Source organism: Dendronephthya gigantea, unplaced genomic scaffold (assembly GCF_004324835.1).
Source record: "Dendronephthya gigantea isolate DGI-Jeju-01 unplaced genomic scaffold, DenGig_1.0 000103F, whole genome shotgun sequence".
NCBI classification, from domain to species: Eukaryota; Metazoa; Cnidaria; class Anthozoa; order Malacalcyonacea; family Nephtheidae; genus Dendronephthya; species Dendronephthya gigantea.
Window position 1 is genome coordinate 301712 of NW_021163113.1, and position 14941 is coordinate 316652.

Consider the following 14941-nt stretch of genomic DNA (forward strand, 5'->3'; position numbering starts at 1 on the left):
CGTCAGGCTGGCTACGCCACTGGCAACAAGTTACAGGTGATTACAAGCTTCGAGTCGTGTTATAGTGAACCCAAATGGACTCTAAGTCTGAGCTCACCCCCGGGTGATCTTAACAGCCATTTAACTATGGCAACAACAATTGGAAGTGTTGAAAATTTTGTTTCGGCCAAATTATATGAGAAACACGACGTATATTAGAGCCACACATTGGGTTAAATAAAAAACCCCGATGCTATGTGGCTTTGTGGTCACCCACAGGCAAGTCGTACGTCGTCACCCAAAAGAAGCCAGGATTAGATAAAATTACTAACCATCGTCGCTGTGCACTATATCTTCATGATATCCTGTAGAAATATTTTTTCAAAGTGGTACGTAAGTTTGTATTGTAGCTGTGAAGACAAAAGTCAGTAAGTTCGAATCCTGTGTGAAATGTTTTTACCTGTTGTCCTAACGCAAAAAGATTAGGCAAAATAGTAAGACTATATATGGATGATCTTTAAGATGGTCTCCCAAGTAGTAAATCACTGGTTCGAATGCCGTAAAAGTTTTTTTACTATTACCTTGAAGAAAATGATTAGCCAGGTAAAATAGATAACCGTGGTTGCGTTGTGTGTGTTCTTGTGGTGTATATTGGTGAAGAAGATTAGTGTCCGAAGTAATAGGACGATGGCTTAAATCCCGTAAAAGCTCTTTTTCTCATGACCTTAAATAAAAAGATTAGGCGAAATAAATAACTATAGTCGCTCAGGAAATCATGGTGTGAACGGGGCCTTAATATCTGTTGCCTAGAATGTTGAAGTACAATTTCAGCTGTGAATGTTGAAACAATTTAATGAAACTACGAAATTTGTGACCTGTGAAATCAGACTTGACTTCATTGAATATACAAAAACAATCGCACCGTAACCATTAGCTTCATCTTGGCCATATATAACTAGCTAATGTTGAGATGATATGCTCCTTTGCTCATGGGTTTCATACCTGTGCATAATATTTAAGTGTCAACACACAAATGGTTGATATTAGGTTAAAGCTACGAATAAAGGTATGTACAGTTATGTGCGTTTTTAACACGAAAATAAATCATCATCAAACAAAACTGATAAACTCATTGAAATAATTAATTTATTAATAAGTAATAAGTTCTACCGGTCTAGTGGTGAAGGTAGTGCACTCCCGGGTCGGTGGAATGCAAAAGCATTCCAAGCCCGAGTCCAAGCATGTTTGTTTATCATTATGTCCTTCGAGAAAAGGATAAGATAAATTAAATTACCGTAGTCGTTCAACACAAGATTCAGTGGTCTAGTGGCGAAGGCAATTGTCTCCGAAATGGTAAGTCGATGGTTCGAATCCAAGTATCGCTGTTTTTCATTATGTCCTTGTGGAAAAGGATAAAGTGAATTAAATAACCATAGCCGTTCAACACAAAATCTCCTAGTCTAGTGATGAAAACAATTGACTCCCAAGTGACAAGTCCGTGGTCTGAATCCGAGTGTAACTGTTTTTCATTATATTCTTCGAAGAGAGGATAAAGTAAATTAAATAATAGTAAGCGTTTAGTACAAAATCTAGTGCCAAAGGCAATGGTTTTCGAAGTGGTAAGTCGATGGTTTGAATCCAAGTACCGCTGTTTTTCATTATCTACTTGGCGAAAAGGATAAAGTAAATTAATTAAATAACCATAGCCGTTCAGCACAAAATGTAGTCGTTTAGTGGAAAAGACAATGGTCTCCCAAGTGGTAAATCGATGGTTCTAATCCTACTATAACCGTTTTTCATTATGAACTTCGTGAGAAGGATCGAGTAAATTAAATAACAAGAGCCGTCGAGCACAAGATCTTCTAGGGTTGTAGTCAAGACGTTAGTCTCATGTGTCGACAGTCAAGGGTTCGAATCTCGTTTTAGATAAAAATTTTCGTTATTAATCAAACATATGGTAAGGTTATGGAGAATAAGTTGGTGTAGGCTTCCAACAATCACCAGTTAGCCTTGTGGTAAAGTCGTGGACTATCAAGTACAAGATCGTGGTATCAAGCACAGTATGGGACGTTTCTCATGGCGGTGGAATGCAAAAGAAAAAAAAAAGAAAAAATGGTAGGTATGCTGCTCGGTGGAGGTTTGTACTCGGTTAATCTTTGCCAATCAAAGTTAATCTTTAGGGAAATCAGGGGATATGTAGGGTGAATGAGGGGTATATGAGTACAAAAAGACTTAGTAATAAAAAAAGAGTAGTTGGGCGGCCTCGGCTCCCGGGGCAAGGAAAAGGGTATAGGTGAGGAGGCACCATATAAAATGTTTAAGTCTTTTTGTACTCATTTAAACCTCTTTACCCCTATTTATCCCCCTATTTATCCCCCTATTTACTCCTATCTATCCATGCTTTTACCTATCCTCATGTATCCCTGATTACCCCCTAAAGCGATTAAATGTTTGAAGAAAGCTTGCTTTGAAAGTCAGGAAAGCCGGGGGAAAGAGAACCCCCCTCAGTCTACTCCTCGCCCAAGGCGAGGGCATATTCGCCCTCTCACTCTACTCCTCTCACACTCACAAATTCTCACTTTATTACCTTTTTCTTTTTCGGTTAATCCCGGGCTTGAACCATCGACTGTATACTTGGCAGATCATCGTCTTCACCATTACACCACCAGTTCTTGTGGTGTAAGCCTAGAGTTTTTTATTTTACTTAATCCTTTTTGGAAGGATCTTTGATGAAATAGAAAAAAAAAGCATTCCCATCTGGGACACGAACTTCAGCCTTTATACACGGAGAGCACTGCCTTTACCAGTAGACCCCGCACGATCTTGCGGTGAAATACTACACGTTTTTATTTTACTGAATACCTTTTGGGTAGGATCTTAAGTGAAACTAACAATTTAAATGAGTTCCGTTTCATGTTCATGATTTTTTCTCGTCTAAAACGCACACAATTGTATCGTATTCGTAGCTTGTAAGTTGTAACCTAATATTAGCCACTTGTGTTTAAAATCTCACATACAGTTACGCAGTGCCATGAATAAAGCACTATCTCTCCATAAGTTAGTTATATGCGGCTCAAGTGAAGCTAATGGTTACGGTGGGATTGTTTTGTATTTTTAATGAAGTGAAATCAAAGTAAAGTACGAGAATTATTAATGCATTTCAAAATAGGTTTAAAAGAAAAAAACTACAAGAATTAAGAATAGCCGAATTCATATTAGGGCGGATTCATATTAGAAACTCATCTTAGACTGGAAAGTTGATCGCAGTCGATCAGGAAACCCGTCTGAATATGAATTGGACTATATATGGATGAATTTATACGTATGATGGTTCGGGTAATGAGTAATTATTACGGTAATAATTTTTTTTAGTTTCCCTTAGCTTTGTTCCGTCCTTGACGGTGCTTATATCAGAAACTTGTCTGATTTATCCGTCTAAATGCGAATTTAAGCGAGTTTCTCTTCCTGACGGGTTCCCGTCTAACTTATCCGTCTGTTTAGACGGGAAAATTCGGAAGAGAAACGCGTCTGTGATTCACATCAGACGAGTTTCCCGTCTTCGATGAGTTTCCCCTCTAAGACGAGCTTTCCTGTCTGTAATATGAATTCGGCTAAAAATGTATGTGTATAACGCGTATATTTATGAGGCAACAAGCATGCGCCTCGTACTCTCTTCATTAGATTACGGCGGATTGGAGCCTTTCAAGCAAACGAAGCAAATGAAGCCATTCTTCGAAGAACTTTCAAATGAAATAGTTATGAATCGTTGCCGTAATATTGTTGAGCTGATGTTTGTTTGTTTGTTAACGCGGTTAACCGCGGAAATTGTGCTTTTGAACTGATCTTTTTCTTAGCGTATTTTAGATTGGACGAACCTGCTAGACCAGCTAGTATTTCGACTCTTTACACAGCAAAGTCTTAAAATAAATAGTCAATTTCTGTTTAACTGGATATTTGCTTCATTTATTTGCGATTTATTTCCCGTCTAGGTTGAGTTTCCCGTCCCTAATATGAATTCGGCTATTGTTAATTCGTGTACTTCTTTTCTTTTAAACCTATTTTGAAATGCATGGTTTATTCTTGTACTTTTACTTCAACTTCACTTCATTAAAAATACAAAACAATCGCACCGTAACCATTAGCTTCATTTGGGCCGCATATAACTAACTTATGGAAAGATAGTGCTTTAAGGAACTGTATGTGATATTTGAGCGACAACACAAGTGGCTAATATTAGGTTACAACTTACAAGCTACGAATAAGATACAATTGTGTGCATTTTAGACGAGAAAAAATCATGAGCATGAAACCTATCCAATCCTACCCAAAGATATTACCCAAAAGGTATTCAGTAAAATAAAAAAGTGTAGCCTTTCAGTTCAAGATCCTGCGGTCTACTGGTAAAGCCAGTGTTCTCCGAGTTTAAAGGCGGAGGTTCGGGTCCCAGATGGGAATGTTTTTTTCTTCTTCTATTTCATCAAGATCCTTCCAAAAAGAATTAAGTAAAATAAAAAACTCCTGGCTTACACCACAAGAACTGGTAGTGTAATGGTGAAGACGATGATCTGCGAAGCATACAGCCGATGGTTCAAACCCGGGATAAACCAAAAAAGAACAAGGTAATAAAGTGAGAATTTGTGAGTGTGAGAAGAGTAGTGCGAGAGGGCGAATATGCCCTCGCCTTGGGCGAGGAGTAGACTGAGGGGGGTTCTCTTTCCCCCGGCTTTCCTGACTTTCAAAGCAAGCTTTCTTCAAACATTTAATCGTGTTAGGTGGTAATCAGGGATATATGAGGATAGGTAAAAGCAGGGATAGATAGGAGCAAATAGGGGGATAAATAGGGGTAAAGAGGTTTAAATGAGTACAAAAAGACTTAAACATTTTATATGCTGCCTTCTCACCTATGCCCTTTCCTTTGCCCCGGCAGCCGGGGCCGCCCAATTTCTTTTTTTTTTTACTAAGTCTTTTTGTACTCATATACCCCTAATTCACCCTACCTATCCCCTGATTTCCCTAAAGATTAACTTTGATTTGCAAAGATTAATCGAGTACAAACCTTTCCGGAGCAACATACCTATTCGTTTTTTCATTTTTTTTATTTTTCTTTCAAGAGCCATGAGGAACGTCCCATACTGTTCTTGATACCACGATCTTGTACTTGACAGTCCACGACTTTACCACAAGGCTAACTGGTGATTGTTGGAAGCCTACACGAATTTATTCACCATAACCTTACCATGTTTGATTAATAACGAAAATTTTCATCTAAAACGAGATTCGAACCTTGACTGTTGACACATGAAACCAACGTCTCGATCACAACACTACAAGATCTTGTGCTCGATGGTTCAGGTTATTTAATTTACTTTATCCTTTTCAGGAAGTTCATAATGAAAAACGTTTATGTAGGATTCGAACCATCGATTTACTACTTGTGAGACCATTGTCGTCTCCACTAGACCACTAGATCTTGTGTTCAACGGCTATGGTTATTTAATTTACTTTATCCTTTTCGCCAAGAACATAATGAAAAACAGCGCTACTTGGATTCGAACCATCGACATGCCATTTCGGAAACCATTGCCTTCGCCACTAGACCACTAGATCTTGTGCTGGACGGTTATCATTAATTAATTTACTTTATCCTTTTCGCGAAGGACATAATGAAAAACAGGTACACATGGATTCGAACCATCGAAATACCATTCTGGAGACGATTGTCTTCGCAACTAGACTACGAGATCTTCTGCGCAATGGGTATAGTTTTTAAATGACTTTATCCTTTTCTCAAAAAACATAATGAAAAACGAACATGCTTGGACTCGAACCCCCAATTTGGAACCTGGGAGAGCATTACTTTCACCACTAGACCAGTAGAACTTATTACGAATATCACCACTAATTTTTTTTACTGAATCTTTTTGGAAGGATTGTACATAAATTAATGACTTCAACGAGTTTATCAGTTTTGCTTGATGATGATTTATTTTCGCGTTCAAAACGCACATAACTGTACATACCTTATTCGTAGCTTTAACCTAATATCAACCATTCGTGTCTTGACGCTAAAATATTATGCGCAGGTATGAAACCCATGAGCAAAGGAGCATATCATCTCAACATTGGCTAGCATACTTGGTTTTTCCGCAATCGTTTCTTCAAGAGCTGAAGTCGACTTTTGGCTTGAACTCGGTTGTTTGGCAGATTTGGTGGATATGTTTTCTATGGCAGAGCCATCTCGTAGTGACCGTTCTCTAACTTCGGAATTTCATCTATGATCTCAAGGGCTTTAAGATCATTTCGAGACATCGTTGGGTTTGGATCGTACTGGTGATCGTTAAACTCAAGGTTACAAAACGTTCATATTGTTGATCTAGTTTGCTGTCAGCTTGTACGAAATTCACAGTTGGAGTTTTTGTTGATTTCTTCCCAATGGACCATTCAATGTCCATCCGAGAGCTGTTTGAGTTGCAAATGGCCTTTCGCCTTTGCTTTGTCTTACTTCAATAGGCTGTAAATGCGGAGAGGACGTCGCTTCCAATTAGCAAACCTACGTACGGGGGCTCGAATATACACCATGGGTAGCTTTATGTCGGCGTTTCTTTCCATATTGGAGACTTTCAAACTGACAAACGAGCATTCGATTGGTTCATTTTCGCCTTGTATTGTAGTGAACGCTAATTTTGTCTTTTTCTCTTTCGCGCCAAGTCTCTTTAAGGCGCTGTTACACTTTGCAATTTTCCTTGCAACTTGCAATGCAATTATAATTTTGAGGGAAGTTAAAGAGGGTTCGGAATGCTAAGAAAACGTTGGCAGATCGTGAGAAATGTTCGTATTTGTCAACTTTAGATGCCTCAGGAGTAGAATTGCATTGCAAGTTGCAAGGAAAGTTGCATAGCCGTAACACCGCCTTTAACAGGGTGTCTGTACAAAACGTGGTGTTGGATCCCAAAACTAGAAAGGCATATTTTCCTACTGTCCTAGAACTCCCGGCTACTTTCATCTTGACTGGAATAACCGCGAGAGTCGAGACCTGTCACAGAGTTGTCTTTTTGGATCCGTGACTTTACGCAACCGTTGGTTGTCTTAATAGGGACCTTAAGCATGTTGAACGGCAACACGACGACGACGCGGCTGAAATTCTCCTTTAAATAAATGCTACAGCAAAGTTGTTGTTGTATATTATTAATTGTAACGATTTAGTGAGTATAAGGCGTTAAGAACATTGTGTTTATGTTGAGGACAATTCTATAGAGCCTAATTCGAGGTAGTGCTCGCTAGGTCCTGAAATGCACCCGTTCCAGGCAAGACGTAAAAAATCACGTTTTCCCGTTGTAAACAGAACGAAGACGACGTCTAAAACCCATCATGGTCTTTAATTATTCATTTCTTTTCAATGCCCCATTGTATTGATAGCCGTCGTCGTCGTGTTCGCGTCCTACATGCTTAAGGTCGCTAATATCTTGATCGTCCGGAATCTTTTTATTCTTGTTTTCCTTCGAGTCTTCGCTTTTACGCTTGTCCCCAGCAAGTTTTGGGTGGAGGAATGTAGAATGGGTTCTGCTACAACCTTGTACTTTACAGCCGAGAAGCTTTTTTTGGTGCAAGAACGGACTAATTGACCAGTTGAAAGACAGTTGTTACACAGTTTCTTTTCTTTCACGACTTTTCGTCTTTCCTCCTGCGAATGCTTTCGGAATTTGTCGCAGCGAGATAACCAATGGTTTGACTGACAAAGCGGAGACTTCAGCGTGTGCTTGGTGGTTTGACTCGAAAACACTGCAGGTCCTCCATTTCTTTTAATCTTTGGATTCTGAAACTTCGGTGGCTTCCCGGCGGTAGAAATCTTCCCAAAGATGGGATGGGTCGTAGCTCTAGCCTTCACGGTGACAAAGTCATTTACCTCCTTAAGGCTGACATCTCTGGCTTCTCTTTCAACGATTCGGTCAACGTTGTCTCGCCATTCGATTCTCGTAGGACAAGGCGATCTGTCGATTAATTTCCTCAGATTATCGGAGTTGTTCAATCTGTCCAAGTATCCGATCTTTTCTAGAGTGTTTGTACAACTTGTCAATTGCACGGAAAACTGTGGTAGAGCGATCCCATCTTCGTTCTTAATTTGCGGTCCGTTTATAAGCCTTTGTACGTGTGCCGCAGCAACTCTATAGTCTTTTCCACATCTTTCCTTTAACAGCCTTCTTGCTTCTCTATAACCTTCATCTTCTCCCATTGTTAAACAGCTCTTCATTAGTTCTTGTGCAGCACCAGACGTGCGCTGGATCAGGTCATACAGTCGAGCACTTGAACTTGTAGTTTTAGCCTCGATAAGATGCTCGAAAGAACGGATATAATCACAATAATCTATGGGATTACCACTGAAAACTTGCATGCTTGGTTGAGGAAGAGTTGTAGGGCTTTAACTCAAGGACATGACTCTGTTGATCTTGCACTTCGACCAGTTTCTTAAAGGACTCTTCGTGGAAGTTATTTAAAGTACTGTTTGCCGAAACAGTGTGGAGTTTGTCGTCACCTTCGAGAGTTGGGTGGAGCTGGGGTCGTATTAAGTTCAATGTGTTCAGCTCTGGGTGTTTTTTCTTCAGGTTCGAGTTTTCTCGCTTGTGAGTTTCTAACTTGAGAGGGTAAACTATCACTACGTGTTTCGGATTCGGCCTTCTCGTAAGCTTCTCTTTCAGCTTCGGCTGCTGCGATCTCTTCAGGTAACTGAAGCTGTTTCCTCCGTTGCTGAAGAGCAAGCTCTTCAATTTCGATTTGCAGCAAACGTTCGATAAGTTCTACTTAAACTTGTAGGACGGCCCTTTTAGCAGCAGCTTTCGCGCCGGTCACGCTTGTCTTCGACCCACAAGTTAGCGGTACGACACGAAGCACGGGATCCCACTTGACTTATCGAGTCTTCTGGTTGAATGTTCACAAGTTCAGAGTCGGATTGACGCTTAACGCTTGATATTTGAGGAAGCCATATGCCTGTCTCGTGTTCGAAATCCCTCGCAATTCTTTCGACAGAAATACGGTAGTCATGTGATTCACGCAAGTCGACATCAGATTCTAACTGACTATGTTAGGCCTCGTGTACATCTTTGAACGCTTTTAGTTCATCGTGCAGTTCTCCTAATTGATCCTTGACAACAGCTAACTAAAGCCTAAGTTATCTTCGTTTTGCATAAACCCTTTGATTGTGTTTATTTTTCATGTGATTTTTGATTTTGCGGTACTTCGCGATTTCTTAAATAGTTCTATTGAAAGTGCCTTCTCAGCCATGACGGTAGATTTTTTTAAAGCTTCGTGGATAAGAAAGTGGTAATTGATTTATGATTGCGGTATAGCTAACCGGATTGGATCACAAGCTGTTGACACAGTCGTGACTACCTCCTTTTCGGGAAAATATGGCGGGCGATGATATTTTTGCGGGTAGCAGTCGTGACGCATTCAATTGATCAAGTAACAAAATTCGTGGCAGCGCAACAAATTCGATCTAAAATGTAGCTTTCGTCTGAACAGAATTTGAAAAGCAACCATGATCCAAACGAAACTACTAAATAGACGGGTGCGTGGATTACAAAACGAATTCGACAGACGATTCTGATAACAATGATCTGAGGATTTAATATAAATCAACGATACTACAGGTATAGACAGACAAACACGAACTCGTCGATGGGATAACAGTCGAACTAGAGACGATTGTCTGTAGATAATACGACTGGAAACGGACTGTAGATCGATTAAGAATCGACTAGAAGTCGATTAAGAATCGACTGGATAACGGTTCGAACTAGAATATAACAATTAAACAAACTAACTTTAAACGAGTATATAACACAGAAAGCTAATTAGGATAACATATGTGATATGAGTACTTTAATATACTGAGTATATAACACAGAATGTCGATATATACATGGCAATCAATGCTATAACAAAAAGATACTGAATTTGGCATGCGGAATAATCAACGAATTTAGCGTTTTGGAATAGCGATACTTAACTAGAACATGCGGCATGCGAAATAACAAATTAGCAAAGAATTGTGCGCAGATTATTTGAAATAAGATAACAAACGGTGCAAAATGTGAACATAGCGTAGAGTTGTTATCACAATTATATCTACCAAATTTACTTACTTTGGTTTGCGCACGCACCAAACTTTGCATGATAGATAGAAAAATAGCGTAGAATATGTAGATTTCTAGAGTTCCAAGGTGAGTAGATATTGATACGCCAATTATTTAATAAAGGCAAAAAAGACAGTTGCTTACTCACAAGCAGGTCTACATTAAAGCACTGACTTAAATTTGCTTGAGTCGGCAATATTTATGTGGAGCGATACTGGAACGTGCAATGGATCTAGACCTTTTCGCAACGGACATCGCTACGTTAGGCTGGGAAACCGCGCATTGCGCATTAGCTGACTAAACTTACGCATTTTGGCTTAGCGTTTGTGGCTGCGGAAAATAACAATTTGCCAATACAATATCATGGAAAACATCCGTTGGTTTGTCCCCTTCGTTACGAAACCAACATGGCCTGCTTTTCATTTAGTCGTTGTTGTCGTGAACAAGTGAGATTTTGAGATGGCAGAGTTGTTTCAGCTCGTCTTTATTTTGTGGTGTAGTAGGATTTTTACAAACGCACAGTCTTCAAAGGGTAAGTGCAAAGTAAAGTTGGCTATATAGCTTATCATACAATGATTAATTCCAGTAATTGTTGTCGAAAGAAACATAAAAATACCTGTTTCTTCAATTTGCTGCAGGGGTGCAGTTTATAGGAATATGCAACTTTCAAGCGTTCACAGCGATGATATGCCTCCTCCGCAGGCATCTCTTATGTATTTATATTAGGCATTTATATTTGGCTTGAGTTAGCTGTGTCGGGGAAGGCGAGGAAAAAAGTGGGAAAGATGCCTGCCATAAATCGACACAACAAATTGCACTGCGCATACCAGTTCGCGCATGCTAATTTTAATTTTGAAAAAAATGGCAAAATCATACTGCGTATAGGCGAGAGTGGAAAGGAGTGAAGGAATTTTGCTACAAATTTACGTAAAATTTTCTGGTTTATTAAAGAACGAAAAAAGTGTTTTGTAATTGTAACATGATAATCCGTAAAGTGTATAGTCTGATACTTTTGATATGGATTAATATTCATATCAAAATATTATTTCACATGTCAACATGGCTGTGCATTTAGGCGAGATCGAGCAAATGTTATCGAGAAAATTAATATCGAATTTGCCCGCGTTACGCGTATTTGTATGGTACTGTGAAGACGAAGGGTTATGCGTTTTAATTCAAGCGAAATTGTTCTCGGGAGGCTGCGATAAAAGTGGGATTGATGTTCGTCAAGTTGGATGTATTGCTAGATCATAGATATGTATACCACCTCCTGTGTCAATTCATTGCATGTAAGGTTGAGTTCCTTAATCTTTCGTTTTGCAACACACAAATCTTGCTTGGTGCTTGTAAACTGTTCTTGTAGTTCCGTTAATGAAAGTAATCCCTGAGCCGGCGCGAAGTGCCGTGCGAGGGTACTAATCCCGCCCAGAGATTAGGAATTACACCCGGGTATTCTGACAGAACATAGGCGAATCCAAAGTTGCCCAAATGTCATGGACATTCAATGGTTATGGTAGTTGTGTGCATGCGCGAAATTTGAACGAAGAAAGAACGGTCGTCTACAACTTGCTGATTAGCTAAGACAAAAAGAGGGCATGCATGAGAGCGTCAGCATTTTAACCGTCATTTTTCAAACTATTTTTTAAGAATATAAAATGAATCATGGAGTCAAATATTAAAACAGTAATAAAAGATTTAAAGCTAAGGTCATCACAGCACAGAAACAGTTGGTGAAATAGGAACGACTCGTAGTTTATAATCTAGGTGTCTATATTTTGCTTATTCAGTGTTTGCTGTAAGAATGCATTGTTATTTTGACAAGTACGAGCTGGTATGTCGTTTGACAAGGAGCTAACCGACCGTTTAAGGCTCTACATCATCGCTTAAACTTTAAAAAGAGTTCTCAAAAGTATACTTCAGAGTCTTGATAAAACAAATATCACTTTGCAGCTTATACAGTCGCTAAAATCATTGAATGAAATAAATCATCGAAAAACAACATTCGACGTTTAGTTCTTGTATGGTTATTATAATTATTTGTGCTGTTTTGATGTTTTGAAGGTTTAGCTATAGAAAAGTTTAACACTCACTTAAACTGCAACGTAATGCAGCAGGCAAACAGGTGATTTCTGTTCACCTTTACGACTGTCTTTGTTTCTGAAAAAATCTGCACGAACTCCCGTGGACAAAAAGATCTGGTTTGTCGAATAATCCGCGCTGGCTAAACCGGCAGATTTGAATAATAGATTTTCAACGCAACTTACATAATAATGTTATGTGTTTGGTCAGGTATTTCTCTGTCTAAAATCAATCATCGAAGTTGCGTGCCTTGTTGCACATCCTGTTCAATTTTTGTCTTCGTTTTTAGTCACAAAAACAATCGTCACTTCAAGTATGAATGTAAGCACTCCAACATCATTGCCGCCAAGTGAAGGTATGGCCGAATGTATGCTTATGGTCCGTTTTATTAATGCATCTATAAGGAAGCAGAAAAAAAACCAAAACTACCGTCCCTTTATCCAGTGGGATAGCTAATATAGTTCATTATATAATGTTTTCCCTCCTCATTATTCCCTGCGGTTGGAGGCTGAAATTTACAATGAACCACTTGAAAATTTGTTTTCACACCAGGTATATAAGTTCCATAAATATCACGTTCAAAGTATTTTTCTACACAACTCTATTACACCTATTTTGCACAACCCTAAATATCGCAGCATTACATTTGGCTACACCCACGTGAATAGTTTTAAACGTAAACTTTTCCATTTTATTAGATCTTAAGAAATCGAATATTGGCTTGATCATTGCTGTCTCTTTTGGGGCCGCAGGCTTGATAGTGCTAATAATTTTGACCTTTCTACTGTGTTATAAGAGGCGCCGCCAGGTAAGCAGACATTTCTGGGGGGTTAATTAACATTTAATTGTTGCATGCAGGCGCGAGGTAAAAATCGCTGTTTAGAAGATGATGTTTCAACAATATCGTGTCTTATAGTGTAATTACAAATGTGATTTTTAAGATAATCAATCTCTTGCACAAAATAATTTTAATAATGCGGGATGCTTATAGGGGATAATACGCACGGTAATAGTAGCCGGTAGTATACGGGAGTTTCGATCTTTCACGCGAGATGATGTTACACTCGTAGAGTTCTGCAATGTTCTCTTTTGCCTGTAACAAAACAAATTTCATTAACATCACTATAAGTTCTTCATTTTCAACTAATCAGTTGCCAGTAATTACGATATCAACTTTTGTCATCATACTAATTGGAAAAAATTGACAGAAGTGAAAGCGTGATAATGTATGATCTTCGCAGGACCTTCTAGAATTAAACTGTTACAATTTATTCAGTTTTTAGATGAGGCTCAAAACCCGCCTGAACTTGGACGTGACGCAGGACACTCTGATAATATGGTATTCAAATTATACCTATTTTATTAAACATTATTAAACATTATTAAACAGTATAGATGGGCGTAGTAAGCTCTATAATTTAGGTAAAGAAATTAATATGCATTAGTATATAAAATGGAGTAAGTACTTGGTTGCTAAAAGTGAAGCCAAATTAAAAACGACTGAAATTGAAAGAGCTGATGAAGGACACTCAAGTCCTCAATCGTGTGCGGCAAAGTATTTTTATTATTATTCATTCTACTTCTTCTGAATGATCTTCTGAGAATCTTCTGAGATTTTTGGTTGTTTTTTTTAAGAGGGGTGAATAAAATAAAGTGTATAGAAATAGGGTCGAAAAACTTTGCTTAAAACTCATTGTATTATTCTCTTGAAGGTGAAAAAAATTATCACCATGGACGGAGGTGTCCTAGAGATAGCTGATATTAAGCTTAGTATCGGACCAGAATGTTTGGCTAATGATACAGAAGTCACCGTGATAAAAGACGATCAAAATTTTGCCTTTCAATCGCTAATAAACATGAACCTAATTGAAGATACTCCAACAATTGTTAAATTCTTTCCAGACGGTCTAAAATTCTTGAATCCAGCGAATCTGACGGTAAAATTAAAGAAGATCGTCCCCAACTCTAAACTGCACGTCCTACATGGTTTTCGCGACCCTTATTCTAAAAGGATGGTTTGGGAACTAGTAATTAACGATATAGATGTAAACGAAAGCGAAGGATTTGTGAACATGAAAATTGAAGGTTTCTCTCTTTATAGCTTCATAGTAGCTACATGTGGTTTTGTAGGAAGACTTTTAAGTCACCTGAATCAATCTTTTGCCTGTTGTGCGTACGCTCTTTATCGCAGACAGCCTCTAACGGGACTTATTGATATTTCCGTTGTTTTTGTGAGCGATTTTGTCGAAAATACACATGGAGAAAATATTAAACAGTTACAGGATCATTTAAAGGAAGACTATGTGAAAGGAGGGAAAGGAATGATGAAGCGTATCGATACGAGTCGTTCTCTTGAAATGTCTTTAAATTTTCCACATCACAAAAGTGACTCTTACGAATTCAGAATTAACCCTTCCGAGCTGGATAAGTATGGTTTCGTGGTTGACAAATTTACAGGCACAGAAATTGAGTATCCAGCGGCTGGAAATGTAGTAATTTTGGAAGAATATGACAGCTCATGGAGTGAACTGTGGAAGTTGAAAGTTCGAGAGGGGGGAAGGGGGATTGCACAACAACCATCATGTGGGTAAAAATACTGCATGCTAGTCAAGTCCATTTTAATAACGTTGGTAATAAAATTATAGTCTACTTTGAATCCAGCATTCTCCGTCTGCGGACAGAAATTAGAATAGTGAAGATTTCAGTTTTAACCAATAAAAGTTCATAGTTATGCATGTCCTCTGTGTTAAATC

General features: G+C 38.7%; 1 protein-coding gene across 1 annotated transcript; it reads left to right on the forward strand.

Annotated features, from left to right (window-relative positions):
• Positions 1-9463: 9463 nt before the first annotated feature.
• LOC114534591 lies at positions 9464-14779 on the forward strand. Its single transcript, XM_028556053.1, has 6 exons — positions 9464-9623; positions 10537-10641; positions 12478-12543; positions 12887-12996; positions 13465-13527; positions 13901-14779. The coding sequence occupies exons 2-6, from the start codon at positions 10569-10571 to the stop codon at positions 14777-14779; spliced, it is 1191 nt and encodes a 396-aa protein (XP_028411854.1). The 5' UTR covers positions 9464-9623; positions 10537-10568.
• Positions 14780-14941: the final 162 nt, after the last annotated feature.